Source organism: Olea europaea, chromosome 7, assembly GCF_002742605.1.
Source record: "Olea europaea var. sylvestris chromosome 7, O_europaea_v1, whole genome shotgun sequence".
Taxonomy (NCBI): Eukaryota; Viridiplantae; Streptophyta; class Magnoliopsida; order Lamiales; family Oleaceae; genus Olea; species Olea europaea.
This window is the reverse complement of record NC_036243.1, coordinates 132,730-153,274: the sequence shown is the minus strand read 5'-3', so window position 1 is coordinate 153,274 and position 20,545 is coordinate 132,730. Positions and strand designations below refer to the sequence as shown.

Below are 20,545 nucleotides of genomic sequence, written 5' to 3'. Positions count from 1 at the left end.
GAGGAAATAAGTAAAATATAATTTCGAGGAACGGACAAGTCGAATTGGTTACTTGTGATGATGAAGTTGATATTCATAATAGTCGAGCATTTGTCTTGAATTGCACTATTGTTTTATCTATCTTCACATAGTTTACCCGTTTTTTCTCTTTTTCTTTTAGGCTGAACTCGCTCAGTGCTTAGAGAGGGATGGCTACAAGTCCATCTACCAGGCAGTCGGAGCTGATTGCAGACAACCGTAATGAATTCATACAATTTTCAGAGCTTCACAGGTTCAATATGCATGTACAGGCTAGTTTACGCAACACTTTTCACCCCCACCCAGTTCTGTTGAATGAATTTCCTACTCGAAAAATTGTACTTCCCATATGTTTTATTCATTTTGATAGTCTAGAGTGAAATTTTTGAATGTCATATTTTGTATGTCAAAGTAGGGAGTAAAATGTTTCTTGCATATCTTGGATTTTACCTTCTGCTATGTTGAATTTCCTCGCATTTTAAAAAAAACTACTGCAGGGATAGCTAAAATTCAAAAAAAAAAAAAAAAAAAAAAAAAAGAAATCAAATAAAAGAAAATGTATGGAAAATAAAACTGAAAGTGATAGGTATTAATGGTACGTGGCAGTTATCAAGCACTACTCATCTCGTCCTTATTACTTTCTGTTTCTCACACTTATTCTCTCTGCCCCACCATTCACCTGGTCCTCCTCTCTCACCACCGCCCTCCTCCACCCTCCGTCGCCTTATACCAACACCTCAAAGACGTGAAAAACTCTTCTTAAACAGAAAAGGAGTGGCATAAGAAATGGTGGGACTTAGTGTAATATTGGAAGAGCACAAGGATATTAACAAGAGAATTTCACAAGTTATAAGCAAATGGAGTTTCTGTATGAAAATCAAATCCCCCTCGACTCCTCATCCTCCAATTCCTTCTTCTCCTTGTCCTTTTTCGAGGAGGAATATTCCGATAAATCTTGATGAGTGTTTGCTCTGCAAGAAGAAACTGTTGCCTGGGAAAGACATCTACATGTACAAGTAAGCTTGCAAAATTTGAATAAAAACAAGAATAAGATCATCAATAATTAACTTTGTTATTTTGGAGACTTGGTTCGATTGTATGATCTTCATTCTTCAACTGTTTGATGCAGAGGGGACATGGGTTTTTGTAGCGTGGAGTGCAGGTGCAGGCAGATATCTATGGATGAAGAGGAATCTGCAAGAAGTGGTTGTACAAGTGAGTACAAGTACTGTTCATTATTCGCCATGAAACCCCAACAAATGCCTCCATCTCCATCATCATCTTATTCTTCTAGTGGAAAAGGAAGCAGAAACATGGCAAATACTTTTGTGTACCGAATGCTTCTGTTAAGAGATTTATCTTCCACTTTTGCCCATGCCACGGTATTTACATGACAATGAAGTCCTCCTTTTTCTTCGAATGTAACCAAGAAATCTTGAGTTTGTTTTGTCAATTGAAAGGTGTTTTTGGTAGTTTGGTTATGTTTCTTGGTTATGATTAGTTGGTTTTAATTACTCTTAATCGAGTTCCAAATGTTGAAAGTTTCGGGATTAATATATATGGATGTTCTAAAGATTACTTAATTTAGCTATTAACTAGAGTATATAGAAGAGGCTAGACTAGAGGTACCAGTCGGACCAACCTATCTAGAGAGAGGCATGGCTTTTGCTCAAATTCAGTGAGCACTTTCATGGACGGACTTAGATCAAAATGTAAGAACTGCTTACATTTGAAAAGGGTCGATTAAAAAAAATAATAATAATATATATATATATATATATATATATATATATATATATATGACAGCATGCTCAAATTTAAGTGTAGTTCCTTTAATAGTTTTTTATTTCTTTCGTTGTGATAATCGAAACTAGATAAAGAATAACACGTACGGACTATAAGACACAGTAAATGGTGAAAAGAGAGAGCCTGTACCATGTTAGATTCTTATCTTGGAAAATGACATTTGGCTCTTCCTTTGCCCATTGCTAAGAAAGACATCCAAACAGTTTTGAGAAAGAAAGGACAATTGTACAATTCCAATGTTTTATTTTGGGCTGATGTTCGTGTCACACTAAGAATACTAATTCAGGGGCATGAACTTCGTAGGGATATGAACTCTAAACACCATAAAGATGACATGAAGGACAAACTCTTCATTCAAGGAATACAAGTCGTCATCGTCATCACCATTATTATTATTAATATTTGCTTATGGGAAGTGCGCTGGGAGTCCTAAACCTAGGACAGGCCATCTTGATTGGCTCTCGATAGTCTTATTTATCAATTTAACGTACATTTTGTATTGAAAATTAAGATTAAGGGGGCCCCTTTAGTAGAAGAATGAATTTCATAATTCCCCCCACAAAATAAGCATTCACGGTTGTAGAAGACTTGAATACGCTATTTAGAGTCTGAACCCATACAATCTTGACCCTTTTCCAGGAATTGGATCCATACTTCATTTTTTTTATTTTTTAATTCACTCAACTCAAATCCTCTAACAAGCATACATAACAATCATGGATCAGTGGAATTACACTCGGTAAAAGTGGAACAGCAAGTCAGGATAGAACTTATACAAGAATCTTGCACCAGTAGCAATTTTCAAATAGTACAACTCCTGCTATAAATACCATCGTCAACTTTTGTCTTAGCTACTCCAGGGACTCTATACATCAACCAGATTTGAACAGAAGAACTGCTTTAGAATCCAAGTAGAAGTAGACAAAGTGGTTTGTCTCGTGAGTTACATAAGAACCTACATGAAAGAGTAAGAAGTAATGAAGTTAGTTGAGGCCCATACATTTCCAATGGATTATCAAAGCAGAAAATACTTTCCCTTTCTTGTAAATAGAGGAAAACATTCCTATCATTCATTACAAGTGAGCAAATACAAAAAGAAATTCCGTCTCATTTCAAATTAATTTGGGATTGGCTACACAAATTCCTTTTTATATCATTTTGTTTCACCTAGAGCCACTTTGAAAGGTTCAGTAAAACTAAATCTTTTGCAACCACTTAGACCTTGTTAATTTTATTTTGTCTCCTTCTAACTTGTGTTAATGCAATTGCATTTTTTTTATTTTCCATTTAAGTCATCGTTCCGTTTATTCATATCATTCGAGACTTCTACTTTTTGACGTATAGTCTATTGTTAGTGAATTAATTTCTTGTGGTTATAGATTTATCTTAATATCCTTAAGAGTTGCTTCACTCATATGATGGATAATTCATCCTTCAATAATCAAATGAGCATAGATTGAGATTAATTCATAGATATTTGTGAACCAGATCTATTTGATGAAACGGGTAAAAGAAACAAGAATTGTGTACGCCTTTTATTTTATTATTATTATTTATTTTTTTGGGCGGGGGGGGGGGGTGGCAATGGGGGCAGTTGTGAGATTTAGTGGAATTGGAAGCAGGAAATGTTCCATTATAGAAAGCCTTCTGCTTGGATGATTACTTCGAAAATGAAGGATTTTAAGTTAATTCTCATTCGACTATCCATAAGTAAAGAGTTAAAGGGGATACCATGCATAAGATTAGATGGTCCATCAGATCCGTACAATGATAAATGAATCAATCTCTGGTTCTCTGGTGAGATTAGCTTAACACCTATACCGCAGTACTATTTGGAACATATCCTAAGTTTTTGTAGACATGTATACACTTTTCATCCATTCATTATAAACTTTTCTAGACTTCAAGAACTTCTATTGCAATTTCATCAATAAAAAGCAACTACAGTTTTATCTAATTCTACATCAACACGACTAACCTTTCTTTGTACAACACCTGTTCTCCTTCCTAGCAAGCAGAAATCAATTTGACTAAGCTTCTAAGAACTTTTGAAAAGTTAACAAGCAATAATATTTCTTTCGAAATATGTACTTTTTTTAACCAGATCATCAATCATCACAAAGCCTCACAAAGGCAAAATTTCACGTGCCTTTTCATGTCATGAGTTGCCTTTTCCAAGTGACCATTTAACTGTTCCTTTTGCCCTATCTAATCTTATTTATAGAACGTGTTAATTCTCCTATCCTAACATGGTCTAATTAATATAGTTGTATCTTGAACCTTCTAGCATCTATCCAGTCATACACTGACGTCAATGATGATCCCTATCTTCTCTACCTGAGTATCAAAGTGTATAGCTTGTATTCCTAAATTTTGTATCTTCTCTTTTATCCATATCACCTTTTGTATATAATCCTCACTCTCCTTCACAAGGGAATAAGTACAAATGAAAATTATACATCACAAGTGACCATAATTCAATATAAAATAGAATGTGAAAGCATGTGTCAACAATTTATCTATAGGAAACTAAGAAAATTTAAAAAAATTCTGTTTAGGAACACATTATAAGGAAAGCTGATAACACAGGATAGTAGCCAATAGTCTCTAATTTGGCGACTTTCGTTCCTTCTGTCAAAATGTTGTCAGCAAATAGCAGATTACAACAACTTTCATCAACTCTGACCATTGTGTAATTATTGATTGGAAAGAAAAACAATATCACCTTTTGGTTCACAACACTCTCTTTACAACTATAGTTATGCAATCAACTACATACAGCATGCACAAACTTTGTAGACATGAGAGCTCAAGGAGTATTGGCTTAAGATGAGGCAGGTAAAAGGATATATGTTTAGAACACTAGAATAAGGCTACCGATGAGCACAAATCACAGACAATAGAGAACAGTAATTGTTTTTATTGGCAATCAGACAAAAAACTAGTGGGTAGCTACATATGCTGAGAATAACCATATCATTGTCAGAAAATGAACCTTAACAACCTTTTAGAAAAATTTTATGGAACTCTTAAGTGCAAATTGTGGAGGCACAAGTGTTGGCAAACTAAATGTGTGGAATGCACCCAGATAATGAAATTCTTACCTTCCACGTTAACCCCAATATTATGAATTAGCCATCCGTGCTAATGCCAATCAAATAAAAAAGTTACTAATCTAATTAATTGAATATCCCCTTTGTTCCAGAGTCATATGTCTGCCAAAATAATAGCCACGTCTGAAAGTTGTTAAAACCCATAATCAAATAACTTGATTCGTTTGTCCATATTATTGCCACTTACTAATGTCGAAATTGTTAACCTTAAAGGAATACAGGTATAAGGAGATTAAAGACATGGGATGCACGTATTCTCAACGAGATATCAAAAGCAGAGATCTAGGGAGTCCTAAAAAACATATTTAAGTCCAAAGAAGAGAATGTGAGGCACGAGAGCTAGTGTCCTAGTCTAAGAAACAAGTTACGGGCCATGTGTTGGCTAGCTAAATAAATAGGTATAGCCCACATAAAGAGCACATTTCCTTTAACATTAACTCCAAATTGAGAAGCTTTACCAGTACATAAATACCGATCTAACAAGATCATCATGTCTAATCCATGCTTCTTTTTAAGTAAGTTGAGAATCCAGATCAAGTAATCTAGTAGCTACCAAGTTTAGAGAACACTCAAAACATCAACGGAGCATATGCAGTTTTCAGAAAACAGAAATACTTGTGAAAATAGAGGTGTTACTGTGATAGTTTCCTACTGTAACCAAAAAATTGAAAGTAACTATATATCAACTAATGAACTTGAAATGCTCAAGTGTAATTCGAATGTAAGCCTAGATCCACTGCGTAACTAAACAAAGAATGTAAATCAGCCAACAGATCACACTTAAAAATGACATCAAATATAGTGCAAGTTTCCAGAACAATAGCCACCTACACAATTGACAACCAAAACTCTTCGAGAATCAAGATTAAGAAAAATTACCAAAATTCTTGCCAACAATACAATGCCAAGTGGGTCCGTGCTTCTTGTCAAACATCTTCTTTATGTGCTCTGCAACCTCCTTTTCCACGCTATACTTCTCAAATGCCTTTACACACACAAACCAGCATATTAGTTCATAATTTCATAAAATACAACAAATTAGGATCTTCGAGAAACGCCCATCTGAAAAATAAACAACAGAAATAAAGTAATTGGGTCTGTATTTTCTTTTTCTTTTCCCTTTAATTTGGGGAAAAAAAGAACGAAAATTTTACTGCGATTGCAATGTCTACTGCTTCTTTCTGCAAATCCTCCTTCATGTCGGCGCTTTTGATGACTACTTTCTTTCCGGCAACGGGGCCGTTAGTGGAGCCGGACGAGTATTTACTGTGAACGGCGGACTCCGACGACGGCACCTCCAGCGATCCAACCCTGTTCCTCCCTGTCTCATCACTCATTATTTTTCCTATTTTGAAATAGAAATTGATAATTGATACCCTATGTTTGTTTATGGTAGAGAGAGAGAGAGAGAGAGGAGTTTGTGTAGGGCGATTCTGATTTGTATCCGAGTGAATTTTCTTGACGTGAGTCTCTCGTTTCTTACCTATGCGGATAATGTCGTAGTCAGACTGGTCAAACAGAAGAGGGGTACCAGAGAAAATTTCAAAACTCAAGGATTTACTTTTATATAAGTAGATCATAAATTAGCTCCTGTCACCCTCATTCTTTTTAAAAAATATATTTTTAAATAATTTTTAAATATTATTTTAAGAGTAATTAGCACAAAACATCCATACCTTTCGATATTTTTGTGGAAAACGTCCCTACCTTTCATTTTTTGGTGGATTACACCCTTACCTTTACATTTTTTTGCGCAAAACGTCCTTCTGTCAACTCTCCGTTAAAATGCTCCGTTAAATCAAAAAGGTAATTAGCACAAAAGGTCCCTACCTTTCAAAGTTATTGTGCAAAACGTCCCTACCTTTTATTTTTTAGCATAATTAGCAGAAAAGGTTCCTACCTTTCAATATTATTGTGCAAAACGTCCCTACCTTTCATTTTTAGCATTTTCACCCCTACCTTTCACCTTTCATTGCAAAAAAGGTCATTCTCATCTATTTTTTCAATAAAATGACGATTTTACTCTCCTATTCAAATAAAACAAAAAGAAAAGATGAATTACCAGCTGCAACCATAATCCTTAAATTTTTAAAAAATTACAAAAAATCATAAATTCTCAATCACCACCATTTTCACAACCTATCAAGCTGCCAACTATAAATCCACATAATACCACCTTTCGGCCACCATGCCCACCGGACTCCACCATCGTAAATGTGGTTGTTTCGGACAGAATTTATGATTTTTTGTAATTTTTTAAAAATTTAAGGATTATGGTTGCAGCTGGTAATTCATCTTTTCTTTTTGTTTTATTTGAATAGGAGGGTAAAATCGTCATTTTATTGAAAAAATGTATGAGAATGACCTTTTTTGCAATGAAAGGTGAAAGGTAGGGGTGAAAATGCTAAAAATGAAAGGTAGGGACGTTTTGCACAATAATATTGAAAGGTAGGGACCTTTTCTGCTAATTATGCTAAAAAATAAAAGGTAGGGACGTTTTGCACAATAACTTTGAAAGGTAGGGACCTTTTGTGCTAATTACCTTTTTGATTTAACGGAGCATTTTAACGGAGAGTTGACAGAATGACGTTTTGCGCAAAAAAATGTAAAGGTAAGGGTGTAATCCACCAAAAAATGAAAGGTAGGGACGTTTTCCACAAAAACATCGAAAGGTAGGGATGTTTTGTGCTAATTACCCACCTTTTTTGCAATGAAAGGTGAAAGGTAGGGGTGAAAATGCTAAAAATGAAAGGTAGGGACGTTTTGCACAATAATATTGAAAGGTAGGGACCTTTTCTGCTAATTATGCTAAAAAAATAAAAGGTAGGGACGTTTTGCACAATAACTTTGAAAGGTAGGGACCTTTTGTGCTAATTACCTTTTTGATTTAACGGAGCATTTTAACGGAGAGTTGACAGAATGACGTTTTGCGCAAAAAAATGTAAAGGTAAGGGTGTAATCCACCAAAAAATGAAAGGTAGGGACGTTTTCCACAAAAACATCGAAAGGTAGGGATGTTTTGTGCTAATTACCCTTATTTTAATCATATATTTTTTAATAAAATAATATTATACGTAAATTGTACATGGATTAATTTAATTCAACGTTTCAATGGTACCCACTTAATTCATTATTCATTTTCATCGCATTATAAATTGAATATTTGTATATACCATTCTAAATGTTATCAAATCGAGAAAAACTACAGTGATAGGGGAAATTATTAACTTAATGTGTTTGATTGATTTAATTTTCAATTTAAAAAATATTATACTTGTCCATTTTTTATTGGTGGGTATATGAGGGAGAAGGAATAAATAAAGAGAGAAAAAGAGAATGGATTTCCTGGAAAATAAAATTTTACTCCCTCTAAAAAAATATTTTCCTTAATTTTGAGAAAAATACGATCATGTGACGAAAAGTAAAAATTTGTTTCTATGAAAAAATGTCAATCAAATAGCAAATTAATAAAAATTTGTATACATAATACATTTTCCATATAAAATATTGACAATCAAACGTACCCTAAGGTATGCTTGATTGGCATGCAAAATATTATCTAGAAAGGAAAATATTTTCCTTGTTTTGAGAAAAACAAAAACCTATTCTCCCCAAGAAAATATTTTTTTTAAAACAAGGAAAAATGGTCATATTTTCAAAGGTTGAAAAATATTTTCAACAAAAATATAGCAACCAAACACTCCAAAGTAGGAATTTATGTGAAAAACTGATATTTTTTATGGAAAATAAATGCAATCAAATACACTCTAATTAATTTTTAGCATATTAAAAATAGTAATGTTATTCATAATCGCTCACTGCGTAATTATTATAGTTACATCATACATAATGATTTGCGATGTGATTTATTAATGTGATATTTTTTTGTCCATATTTCAAATCACTAACCGTCGCATGCATGTCACGTAGAATGATTGTGATATTGAGTGACTGCAAATAGTATTATTCTATTAAAAAAGACATATTCTACAAAATTTATTCACTTGTCGCATGAATTACACAATTAACATCTAACTTTTTTTTTAATTTAATTTTCCTCCTAAAAAAAGACCTATTCTACAATTTTTGTCGTCATTTGTGTGGGTGATTTAAAAAAAATAGAAGAAAGAAATTGTAAAAGATAATAACCATGACACAAATGATGAAGTGTCATCACCAAATAATTAGGATGACTTGGCTAAAACTCGCAGATTTAATTTTAAAAACTTTTCGATCAACATTTTATTCCCTAGTGGATCTAAAGTTACATTATTTGTAGAAGCTAACTCAATTATTGTTGAAATTGGTTCAAAAAATTAAATAAAATTGGAAAATAAAAATGTGTGTAAAAGTGAAAAATGAAAAGGTGTGACTACGTGTCAATTTCAACCAAATATTCGGATTTGATTCGATGGTCAAATTACAAAAGTAAATAGACCAACTTATTCTACTCTTCGAGTAGATCGTCGTGGTATATTTGGAATCTTGAAACCAATTCCGGATGAATGAGAAATTGCAGACCAAAGTTGGAAGAAATGAAGTGTTGCAACTTTTCGAAAGAATGCAGGTTTTGGCCAAGTGTTGCAACTTTTTGAAAGAATGCATGTTTTGGCCCACACTACTTCATTTACATCCTTTCTACATTTATAAATAGAACCATATGGACATGATTTTGGATACACCAATTGCATTGAGCATTCATTCTCTTCTTGCAATTCTCTACTTCCTAAATTTCATAGCATTTTCATGCATTTCCTTGGTAGAGAGGGAATTCCGTTCGAGTTCGCTAGTCAAAGTCATTTGGAGTGCTCCTATACCTTGACGTGGTCGTTGTATCTTGGGAGATGATTGTCGGAAAATCGTGAGCACCGATGCGGGCAAATTCATCTTAAGGAAAGAGTTATACTCGACTCGGCCAATTGCATTACTTAAATCTTTTTTCTTTTAATTTCATTTCTACTTGATTTTAGAAAATGATTAATTTTATTTATATGGTTTATTCAAGGTTTGATATGAAGAATCACATGTTTTAATTCAATAATGGAAATGGTCAGATTCGATAATCATTGGTTAGTTTCTCAAACTCCATTTCGGTAAGTCGAAACCTTGTTTCGATTTCATAAACATGTAAGTTACGTTTTGTGAATATAATATGCACATTTGAATCGGTGTATTCCCCAACAATCTTAAGGTGAATTTTCTTATACATATTATATTTTATTTGCAATCGAAATCAAGATACTGCATGAATAAAATTATAAGACGGAATTTTGACGTATCGTGATTCTGGTAAATGTGTTATATTACAACATTTAATTAGAAAAATTCATGTGTAATGAATCTGTATATTATAACAGAATTGATAGTGATTCTATAACTTGGAATCATTCATTTATATGTTGAATTCATTACAATATATTTCAAGTTGATTTGTGGACAAACAATCTGAAATTATTCAATCTTGCACCATATAATGCAGATTCTGGTTTTGACCCATTAGAAGAAATTCTAATATTCAGAGATTAGAGTGGAAAATCTTAAATTGTTGCATCAGATTATATGATAATTAGTTGTGAAATTCATAATACATATGATATTCATGAACCGGTGCATACATGTTTGTGTATTGTATTTGTTGGTAGTCTCATCTATGAGTTTTATTTGTTGGCACTATTTTAATCCAAAGTGTATCTATATTAAAAGATAATTTGTGTCAGAAGTTGCCTAAGAAATTTTGATCGGGAAGGTTGGTAAAATCTTGTTAACTGTTTGTAAACAAAAAGTATGCATGCTATATGGAAAAATGTATCTTTCCAAATTAAAAACAGTTTTTAATTTCTGAAATGGTGTGACCTGTTTGAATTGTGTAGCATGAAATATTTGTCTAGATAGTATATAAATGTAAACTGATTTGTAAAGTCAAATTGCATATGGACATTGTGAATTTTAAATGCTTACCATTGCGTTCCTTCATGTTTAAACTGCCTCAATTCAAAGTTATCAAGAAATAAATTTACTAAACCTGCGAAAGATGCATGTTAGGATAATTTTAATTGTTCAAAATATGTTGGCTTTGGCTTTGTCAAAATCTAGTAATGCTGAAATTTATAGTTTGTGCAGAATTCCTTACTTTTAGTTTATACGTATGTCATTCCAATAACTTTTGTTATCTCACTATGGCAAATCATTATGTGTTTGAATATATTACTTGCATGAGAAGACATATTTTAACTGATAAATATCATCATAATGGTAATGGCATGAGTATGCATTTATTTTAAGTAGACAACTTTGTTGGGTATCTATATGATAATTATGTGAAGCGGATTAGTGTATTCATTTGATGAATCCGTACAAGCATTTGGATTTTGGATAGACCTTTTTGTTTAAATGGTTTAATTTGTTAAATTTTTATATTTTGTTGAAATTATACTAATTTTGATTAATGTTGATAGCCTCATTTAATCCTATGGAATTAAGTGAGATGCTTTAAGTGGATATAATTATTTAGTTATGAGAATTAAGCCACTTAATTATTTGAAATATTCTAGGATCAATTTAGATGAAAATGTGCGTCCTTTCATATGAGAAATCATGACTTTTGATATACTTATTTTTCAATGGATATGTCTCTTCATAGAGATTAATCCAAGAGGTATGTCCTTTTATAGGATTGTGTCTTTTGAGAACACAACTTTTCAACCTACGGTTGATTCGTTTGTTCAAATTTGAATATGGTAAATAAGGTGAATATGTACATTATTATTTGACATGAAATGAAACTATCACGTGAAATGTCACAAATGTGATAAGTTACATATATTTGGAGAAGTTGCAATTCTTGTGAATCAAGATGCTTAGCCCTCTTCAATGTTGAAATTGACTTCAATCATGAGACCAATTAAATTGATTTATGCTTGGAAAGCATTGCTGGTCCATATGATGACCTTGATTTAATTTGGATAATCAAATTAAAATAATTGGATTGAAATAAATTGTGAGTCGACGACCAATATTTTGAAAGTACTTAAACTTTCACGAAATACTCGATACGGATATTATCTAAGAGATAAATGAATTGAACTATGAAACTTTCACGAAATACTCGATACGAATTGAACTATGAAAGAGTTGATGAACTCTAAGTTCAAGTATAATCTAAGAATGTGGGGGGTTAAACTTAATGCTTGTGAACTTGAAAGTTCAGAACTTGTGGAAGCAACATTACTAGATTGTATATGTATTTCTAATTGAGAAATTGTAGGGGTAACTCAGTTTAACAGTTACGTTTGCTTCTATCTTATAATCACAAAACGATATCTATGAAGGTAGAAAGATAGAAAACCTTTATACTAAATATAAGGATGATATATATTAAGTCTAAAGTGAATGAAATGGGTTGTAAAGTCGATTATGTCGTTTGTTTAAACATGCAAGAACAATTGGAATATATGAAGAATATTCATATAGTTCAAATGCATGGTAACGTTTCAATGATAATATTGAATGCCCATAATTCTGAAATCCACTAGTAAAAGTGATTGACCAGTGTAATGTTTGATAGAAATCCTCTAACTGTTTTTGGAAATTGATAAAGCTTTAGATAAAGCTAATGAGGCATGCAGTTTCATGAAATGATTTCTTAGTGGTAACAATTTGTATCTATTAAATGAAATCGATCGTTTGCTAGCAATAATTGATAAGATACTAAGTCACATGTAATGGTAGGTCTAGACGTATAAGTCATAGACATAATACCATTAAACAGTTGATCTTAGTAATGTAAACTCGTGGTACCTTTAAAGAGATTTAATAAGAAAGATCAAGAATACAGCATATCAAAGGGAATGAGGTAAAGCCTACTACGTTAGAGTCCTTGTAATGATAACCCTATTTTGTTGACTGGAGATCCCAAGATCTTGGTTCAAAGGGACAACTAAATTATGAGGATTCCACGAAACACTTAGGAAAATAATTTTCTAACTCATTCCTATGATATTAAAGTGCTTTCTGCAGAGTTCCAAGAGGTTAAGATAATTTTTTAATGATTCCTATATCTTGATTAAGTTAAGTGGAGTAGGACATAATACTCTTAATAGGAGGTCACCTATGTGAGTGTGAAGTGTGGCCGCTTCAATGAAAATTATTCAAGGCTTAAATTCTCTAAACACTCGCAGGACCAAGAAGGGTTCAAGGCCAAAATAAACCAAGTCATGAGAACCATGAACGGTTTAGGGAAAACATTGTGTGAGTATCATTGTCTTGGCTTACACTAAAGGCTGAATGGTTCAAGACATCACGTTCACCAATTAACTGAGTAAGTTCGATGATATTTCACTAAAGGAGGTTCAAGACCAGAAGCTACATTCCCTGATGCAGTGTTTTTTCGCATCTTCTCTACATTGCATCATATCATTGCATTTGTGTATGCGTACCCAATTTTCATTCATGTGGGGGATTGTTGGAATTGGTTCAAATAATTAACCAAAAATTGGAAAATGAAAATGTGTATAAAAGTGAAAAATGAAAATGTGTGACTACGTGTCAATTTTGATCAAATATTCGAACTTGATCCGATGGTCAAATTATAAAAGTAAATAGACTAACTTATTCTACTCGTCGAGTAGATCGTTGTGGTATATTTGAAATCTCGAAATCAATTCCAGATGAATGAGAAATTGCGGACCAATGTTGGAAGAAATGAAGTGTTGTAACTTTTCAAAATGATGCAGGTTTTGGTCAAGTGTTACAACTTTTTGAAATGATGCATGTTTTGGTCCACACTACTTCATTTAGACCATTTCTACATCTATAAATAGAACCCTATGGACATGATTTTGGGTACACCAATTGCATTGAACATTCATTCTCCTCTTGCAATTCTCTCATTTCTAAATTCCATAACATTTTCATGCATTTTCTTGGTAGAGAGGGAATTCCGTTCGAGTTCGCTGGTCAAAGTCATTTGGAGTGCTCCTATAGCTTGACGTGGTTGTTGTATTTTGGGAGATGATTGTCGAAAAATCGTTAGCACCGATGCGAGGCAAATTCATCTTAAGGAAAGAGTTATACTCGTCTCGGCCAATCGCATCACTTACATCTATTTTTTTTTTTTTTATTTTCATTTCTACTTGATTTTAAAAAATGATTAATTTTATTTATATGGTTTATGCAAGATTTGATATGAAGAATCACATGTTTTAATTCAAGAATGGAAATGGTCAGATTCGATAATCATTGGTTAGTTTTTCAACTCCATTTCGGTAAGTCGAAATCTTGTTTCAATTTCGTGAACATGTAAGTTACGTTTTGTGAATATAATATGCACATTTAAATCGTTGTATTCCCCAACAATTATTAAATACTTGACCCAATTATTCATATTTGTTTCAAGTTTATTTTTAGGATGAATGATAGATGTGGGGATTTGGGAGAAAGAAGAAAAGGGGGAAATGTGAGGAGAGGGGGTGTCTAGGGTAGTGGTGTGAAGGAGGAGGAGAGGAACGATAATTACGGTGGGCACAATGGACATGGTTTGCTAATTGCTAGTCGCAGTGTTGAATAAGGAAGATAGGGTGTTTGAAATAAGGTACTTCAAGAAATTATTTTTCTCCATCGAAAGTAGTACGGTCGAAATTTACTTATAGATCAAGTTTCAAATGAATCTCTTTAATGAAATGTTAACATGGAGATCTTTAAAGTCTTTGTCTCATTCTTAAATTCAATCAAGATTGTACTAAGATATAAGAACTCGGTGTTGGTTAGACACTCGACTTGAGAGCTTGATTAATTAGACAAATAAAACCAACACTTAGAGTGTGTTTGACTGATATGGAAAATATCACCTAGAAAAGAAAATATTTTCCATCTTTTGTGGAAAATAAAAACCACCTCTACCCAAGGAAAATGTTTTCCTTAAAAACAAGGAAAATTAGGCATATTTTCAAAAGTTGGAAAATATTTTCTATGGAAAAAAATAGCAATCAAACACTTTAAGTAAGAATTTGGGTGGAAAACTGATATTTTTTATGGAAAATAAATGTAATCAAACACACCCTTAGTATTGAAGAAATGAAGGATATATTTATCAAGATGATTATAGTTATTTCAATGAATACGATCTTTGGCATTTGAACTTGCTTGGAACGTTTATATCTAGGGTCCTATTCAATACAGTAGCAGTGTAAAAAATTTCTTCATTTGTATTGAAATTTGGAGTTCCATTGTAAAATATCGATATTGTTAAAAGTAGCTGTAGAAACCCTTTAAGAATTTCTCCATGGACAGTTTAGTACGAGATGGAGGATATAGAATATTGAAAAAAATAAGATGAATATAAAATTTAGACACATCTAGGGAGAAGGTAATGAGTGCATCATATTGATTGGCAAATTCCAGATATTATACTTTCACATTTCACAATATCTCAAGGAGAGATCTACGGCTTCATCAAGATGGCTATAATGGGATTAAACCTCCGTTTAGATGCATAATATTCATAGATCTTATTGAAATGTAAGATTACTAATAAAATTTGATAATTTATAAATTTTATCAAACAAAAAGTTTAAATTAATGTCTAATAATAAAATCTTTATTCTTCTGTTAACTTTTTAAAAATCGGAGAATTCTCTTTGTTTTGAAGGTATTACGCAGCCTCCATATGCAAAACTTTCATTGAATATACCATGGCAGGGGCAAAGTCAAAGCCCCAATTCAGGTTTTTTTTTAAGTCGGCCTAAAAAGTAGTCAATTCAATTCTTGAATGGATTTTCAAAAATAAAAAGTTGAGGATCCATCTGCATAAAATGCAGAAACCAGAGACCTTTATTGCAATTTCAAAAGATAATGCAAAAAAATAAAAAATAAAAAAAAGAAGGATTAGATGCATCGTGATGTGCGCACATTGGGAATATCATCAGCCCTCCCATACTGGATTGGGCCCCTCATCTACTGTCTAATCCCCGTTCTTAGGCATAATATGTTGCATAAACTGTAAAATTCCTACGTTCTCCACCATATTTTTGGAAAATATATTTTATATACAGAAAATCAAAATATATTTTATATACAGTGATTTTCTCAAGATTGTGGTTAAAGAAGATTTTTATTTTCGATTTACGTATAATATTATTTTATTAGAAAGTATGTGATTAAAAAAAATAAAAAATATATTTTAAATAAAATGAAATCCAAACGGGAACTAAATAAGACTCATATTCGTAAATTTAAATTGGACATACCATTGAGATCCTATTCGACCCCCTTTTTTTAAAATTAATTTTTTCTCAAATATATTTTTAAGCACATATCCATGAGATTCACAATTTTTCGAAAACAAATTTTTATAATTTTTTTTATTAAAATTTTAATTTTTGTACAAATTAGATGGGAAATTAATAATATTTTTTGTGATATTGGACCTTAAATCCCACAGTTTGTAAGACATGATTTTTTTTTTTTAACCAAATTATATGAGTTGTGGGGTTGAGTGTCATACTAAATATTCATTATTAAAATAATATTACTCATGTTTAATGGAAATAAAAATCAAAATTTAAGTAAAATTGGATAAAAGTTAATGGGATGTATGGTTGAAAATTTAGAATTAAATTTAATTACGATACATTTAATAATTTCTTTTAATTGAAACAAACAGATTTAAAATTCATGTATGGATAATGATAAATAACATAATTGTTGTATATATCTTGAGCTAGCTTCCAACGTCACTGTTCACATTCCCAGGCACGACACCTCCTTAAATTGTTGAACACTCAAATAAACCATCTATCAAACAATTCCATTTTCGTATTTTCGTTCTTTGGAAGAAAGAAATTCATCTGCGGTGAGAGAAAGAATCAAGAAGGAAAAAATGAACAGCACAAAGGGAAGAACAACAATCGATGTCGGGACTGATGGGGTGGCCATCATCACCATCATCAACCCTCCCGTTAACTCTCTATCCTTGGACGGTACTATTTACAATTTTGCTGCTTTAGCCTCGGATCTTATTCCTGTGCTTTCATTAATTTCGTTTTATGGATTCGTTTTGATTTTGGGTTCGATGTGTTGGTAGATTTTAGTTCGTTGATTAATTTTCTTAAAATTGTTTATGCTGGTTCAGTCCAACTCACGTGACAGTGTGTTCACAGAAATCTGCGAATTGATTTTTAATTTTTAATCATGGTTTCTTAACTTTCTAATAATGTTACAAGGTTCTACATGGTAATTGATAACGTTTTTTTTTTTTTTTTCCCCCTTGCAAAAAGTTTAGCTATGTGAAAAGGCTAGTAAATTAATTAATTGAGGTAATCAGATGCCTTGATAAATGCTTTTACATTTGATGATAATTTGAGGGCGTATATATATTAATAAAGATTGTTGGTTAGAAAGGCTTTACAGATCAAAGTTTGCATTTTGAAAACACTAATAACAATTGATAGCTGTTGATTTGATCTCATATTGCTATCTACGAAGATGGTTAATTTCCTCCACCCCCACCCCCACCCACACCCCACCAACAACACAATCACCTTATTCGAAACCCAAAGAAAATCATAGGGCCACAATTTGTGATGAACTTCCCTTGCCCCCGACGACTAAAGTAGAATGTGCACGAGCATGCATCTACACACAAAAGAGAGGAGGGGCTGGGGGTAGAGAGACGATTAGTCTGTAGATTGGGATTGCGGTTAGTGATTAGTTTCTCTCATTTACCCAAACATTTGCCTAACTTCCTTTTTGTTCCCTTTTCCAGTATTAAACAGCTTAAAAGAAAGTTATGATCAAGTTTTGAGAAGAGATGACGTGAAGGCAATTGTTGTCACAGGTAAATGATGATGGATTGTTGTGTTATATTATGCACTGGAGATGACTAAAATATAGAAGGTAATTTATCATTTTGAATAGGTGCACAAGGCAAGTTTTCTGGTGGATTTGATATCAATGCGTTTGGTAAAATCCAAGGAGGAAATGGTACATGTTATATGTTTGCTTTTACGTATAGTTTTTGTTTTGTTATTTTCTCATCAATTCTTTGCTAACGGTACCCTGTATTGATCACAGTTGCTGCACCGAAGCCTGGTTTTGTGTCGATGGAGATTCTATGTGATACTGTGGCAGGTATATTGTTGGGTTTTATGATCAGTCAGGCCTTGGTAACCTGTGCTGTAGCATAGGATTTCTCTCTCTTATTTTATTTGTTTATATATATATATATATTTTTTTTTTATGTTCATCGGTGTCTTTGTTTCCAGCTGCAAGAAAACCCTCAGTAGCCGCTGTTGATGGTCTTGCATTGGGTGGAGGATTAGAAGTGGCTATGGTGAGCTCTGCTGTTTGTTTCAGTTCCTTATACTTTTTCTTATTGAATTTGTTTGATGACTTTTGCTGTCTCCCTTTCAGGGTTGCCATGCTCGCATATCTACTCCTAATGCACAACTAGGTTTACCAGAACTGCAGCTTGGGATTATACCTGGATTTGGAGGTGTGGAGATTTTTAATTAGTGTTATAGTACTATTAATACTCTCCGTAATTATTACAAAAAAAAAAAAAAAAAAAAAAAAAAAAAAAAAAAAAGAAAAAAGAAACAAACAAACTAAAATCTACTGATTGGGTAACCTTTTAACCGGTTTTACCCATCAATGAATAAACTGCAAAACTGATTCAGGCTGGAAAGCTAATCAATTCTTTTTTGATGGACATACTCGCTAATTATGAGTAATTTTTCCAAAAACAACAGAAAAAGAGGAAAAAAATCTATTGTTTGGGTAACCTTTTCACTCATCAATGAATAAATTGAAAAATTGGCCTGTGTTGACACGCTTGTCCATTTGTTTTTGTTCGTGTCCTTGTACTCGCTGATTGTTATGGATAAAACAGAATGACCTCAAAGGGGTAATTTCATCTGGCACTTAAAAGAAAATGTAAACCTGTGGTGCCAAAAATTCCAGGAGACTTTTAGAAATGTGTTGATGGATAGATATAGGTCTTGTCAAGGAAAAAGATGATAAAGAAGTTGGGTAGTAGTTTCTATATTTTACGATTAAGACAGGTCATGGAAGTGTTGATGTTTTAACATGATTAAGCAACTATGTAATGGACACCTACTTTTTCTTTTTCATGTTATCGTTCTCTCTTGTGCGAGTTCCTGAACTGACGCATTTTACTGCCACATGCTGATTACTATTTAATCTTCTATAGTCCCTTTGTTATGAGTGGCAAAAGATCTTTGAATGAATTCTGTATCCATTTTAATGATTTTCCCCATCAATTGCTTGTTAATCGCATCGGTGGGATGTTTTCAAGACAACGATGTAGTTATATCATGTTCCTTCACTTTCTTACAATCTCTCAATCATCTATGTCTCAGGAACACAGGCACTGCCCCGCCTTGTAGGTCTAGTGAAGGCTCTTGAAATGATGTTGGTAAGCTGTAACTTGCCTATAAATCAGTTCAGTGGTTGTGTAGCTTGATAATTTTTCTTTTTTTACTGTGTAATGTGTATCTCTTGCTCTCTCTCATGTAGACATCAAAGCCTGTGAAAGGACAGGAGGCTTTAAGTTTAGGCCTTGTGGATGCCATAGCTTCATCAAATGAATTAGTGAATACTGCTCGTCGCTGGGCTCTTGATATTTTGGAGTTAAAAAGACCTTGGATAAACAGTTTCTACAAGACTAACAAGTTAGAATCTCTAGGCGAGGCAAGGGAAATACTGAAGTTTGCACGAGCTCAGACCCGTAAACGGGCTCCGAACCTCAAGCATCCATTAGTTTGCATCGATGTTATTGAGGAGGGTATAGTTTCTGGTCCTCGTGCTGGGCTTTTGAAGGTTCATTTCTATTTCAATGCTCAATTGTATTTATTTGAGTTACTTTAACATGTCCTAAGATCATCGGATATCTTATATTGCCAGGAAGCTGAAGCATTCCAAAGGCTTCTGCATTCAGACACGTGCAAGAGTTTGGTCCATATTTTCTTTGCCCAGCGTGGTACCACAAAGGTTGAGTGAAGTTAAATATGCTATATTTATATCATCATCCTTGCGGTCTGACAGTAACTAGCAATTAATTGCTCAGAAGATATATTTTTCTCGATTCACAAGAACTCCCTGGTTCTTATTTCTCGTCATATCTCTAGCTGCACATTTTAATTTAATGGCTGTCTTCTCTCTGATTATAAACAGGTTCCAGGGGTCAGCGATCTAGGCTTGAAGCCAAGGCGAATCAACAAGGTAGCAATACTTGGTGGAGGGCTTATGGGATCTGGAATAGCAACAGCTTTGATTCTTAGTGGTTACCCAGTTATCCTGAAAGAAGTCAATGACAAGTTTCTACAAGCTGGTATTGATAGAGTAAAAGGTGAGAAAGGCTGGAAGCTTGATTTGACATCTAGGATTGCATTCTATAGAAAATAAAACCGTTTGTTATTTATGTCATTCAGCAAATTTGAAAAGTCGTGTTAAGAAAGGTAACATGAGTCAAGAGAAGTATGAGAAAACTCTTTCTTTACTCAAGGGTTCCCTTGATTATGAAAGCTTTAGAGATGTGGACATGGTCATAGAGGTAACTTTTACATATATTATTAATAAGTGTACAATTAACC

The 20,545-nt window shown here is 33.0% G+C and overlaps 4 protein-coding genes across 6 annotated transcripts in view; 3 read left to right on the top strand and 1 right to left on the bottom strand.

Annotated features, from left to right (window-relative positions):
- The window catches only part of LOC111396586 (dihydroorotate dehydrogenase (quinone), mitochondrial-like), a 6,156-nt gene extending 4,560 nt beyond the window's left edge, over window positions 1-1,596 (top strand). For 2 of the 3 annotated variants that reach the window (XM_023022993.1, XM_023022995.1), the window contains exons 11-12: window positions 161-290; window positions 1,148-1,596. In XM_023022993.1, coding sequence (XP_022878761.1) covers window positions 161-241 — 81 coding nt within the window. In that variant the 3' untranslated portion in view covers window positions 242-290; window positions 1,148-1,596. The remainder of the gene's footprint in view (window positions 1-160; window positions 291-1,147) is intronic. The other variant, XM_023022994.1, reaches the window with a different exon arrangement.
- Window positions 805-1,606, top strand: LOC111397613. Its single transcript, XM_023024616.1, has 3 exons — window positions 805-1,034; window positions 1,148-1,400; window positions 1,520-1,606. The coding sequence occupies exons 1-3, from the start codon at window positions 805-807 to the stop codon at window positions 1,604-1,606; spliced, it is 570 nt and encodes a 189-aa protein (XP_022880384.1).
- An 860-nt stretch (window positions 1,607-2,466) lies between these two features.
- LOC111396585 (dynein light chain 2, cytoplasmic) lies at window positions 2,467-6,423 on the bottom strand. The gene is made up of 3 exons (XM_023022992.1): window positions 6,092-6,423; window positions 5,817-5,922; window positions 2,467-2,779 (listed from the first exon to the last, which is right to left on the bottom strand). Exons 1-3 carry the CDS (start codon window positions 6,272-6,274, stop codon window positions 2,697-2,699), a joined length of 372 nt encoding a protein of 123 aa, XP_022878760.1. The 5' UTR covers window positions 6,275-6,423; the 3' UTR covers window positions 2,467-2,696.
- Window positions 6,424-16,658: 10,235 nt separating this feature from the next.
- Window positions 16,659-20,545, top strand: part of LOC111396583 (glyoxysomal fatty acid beta-oxidation multifunctional protein MFP-a-like) — a 6,093-nt gene continuing 2,206 nt past the window's right edge. The window contains exons 1-11 of the mRNA XM_023022990.1: window positions 16,659-16,912; window positions 17,698-17,769; window positions 17,850-17,915; window positions 18,006-18,062; window positions 18,197-18,264; window positions 18,345-18,426; window positions 19,313-19,368; window positions 19,470-19,772; window positions 19,857-19,943; window positions 20,127-20,301; window positions 20,384-20,505. Coding sequence (XP_022878758.1) covers window positions 16,813-16,912; window positions 17,698-17,769; window positions 17,850-17,915; window positions 18,006-18,062; window positions 18,197-18,264; window positions 18,345-18,426; window positions 19,313-19,368; window positions 19,470-19,772; window positions 19,857-19,943; window positions 20,127-20,301; window positions 20,384-20,505 — 1,188 coding nt within the window. The 5' untranslated portion in view covers window positions 16,659-16,812. The remainder of the gene's footprint in view (window positions 16,913-17,697; window positions 17,770-17,849; window positions 17,916-18,005; window positions 18,063-18,196; window positions 18,265-18,344; window positions 18,427-19,312; window positions 19,369-19,469; window positions 19,773-19,856; window positions 19,944-20,126; window positions 20,302-20,383; window positions 20,506-20,545) is intronic.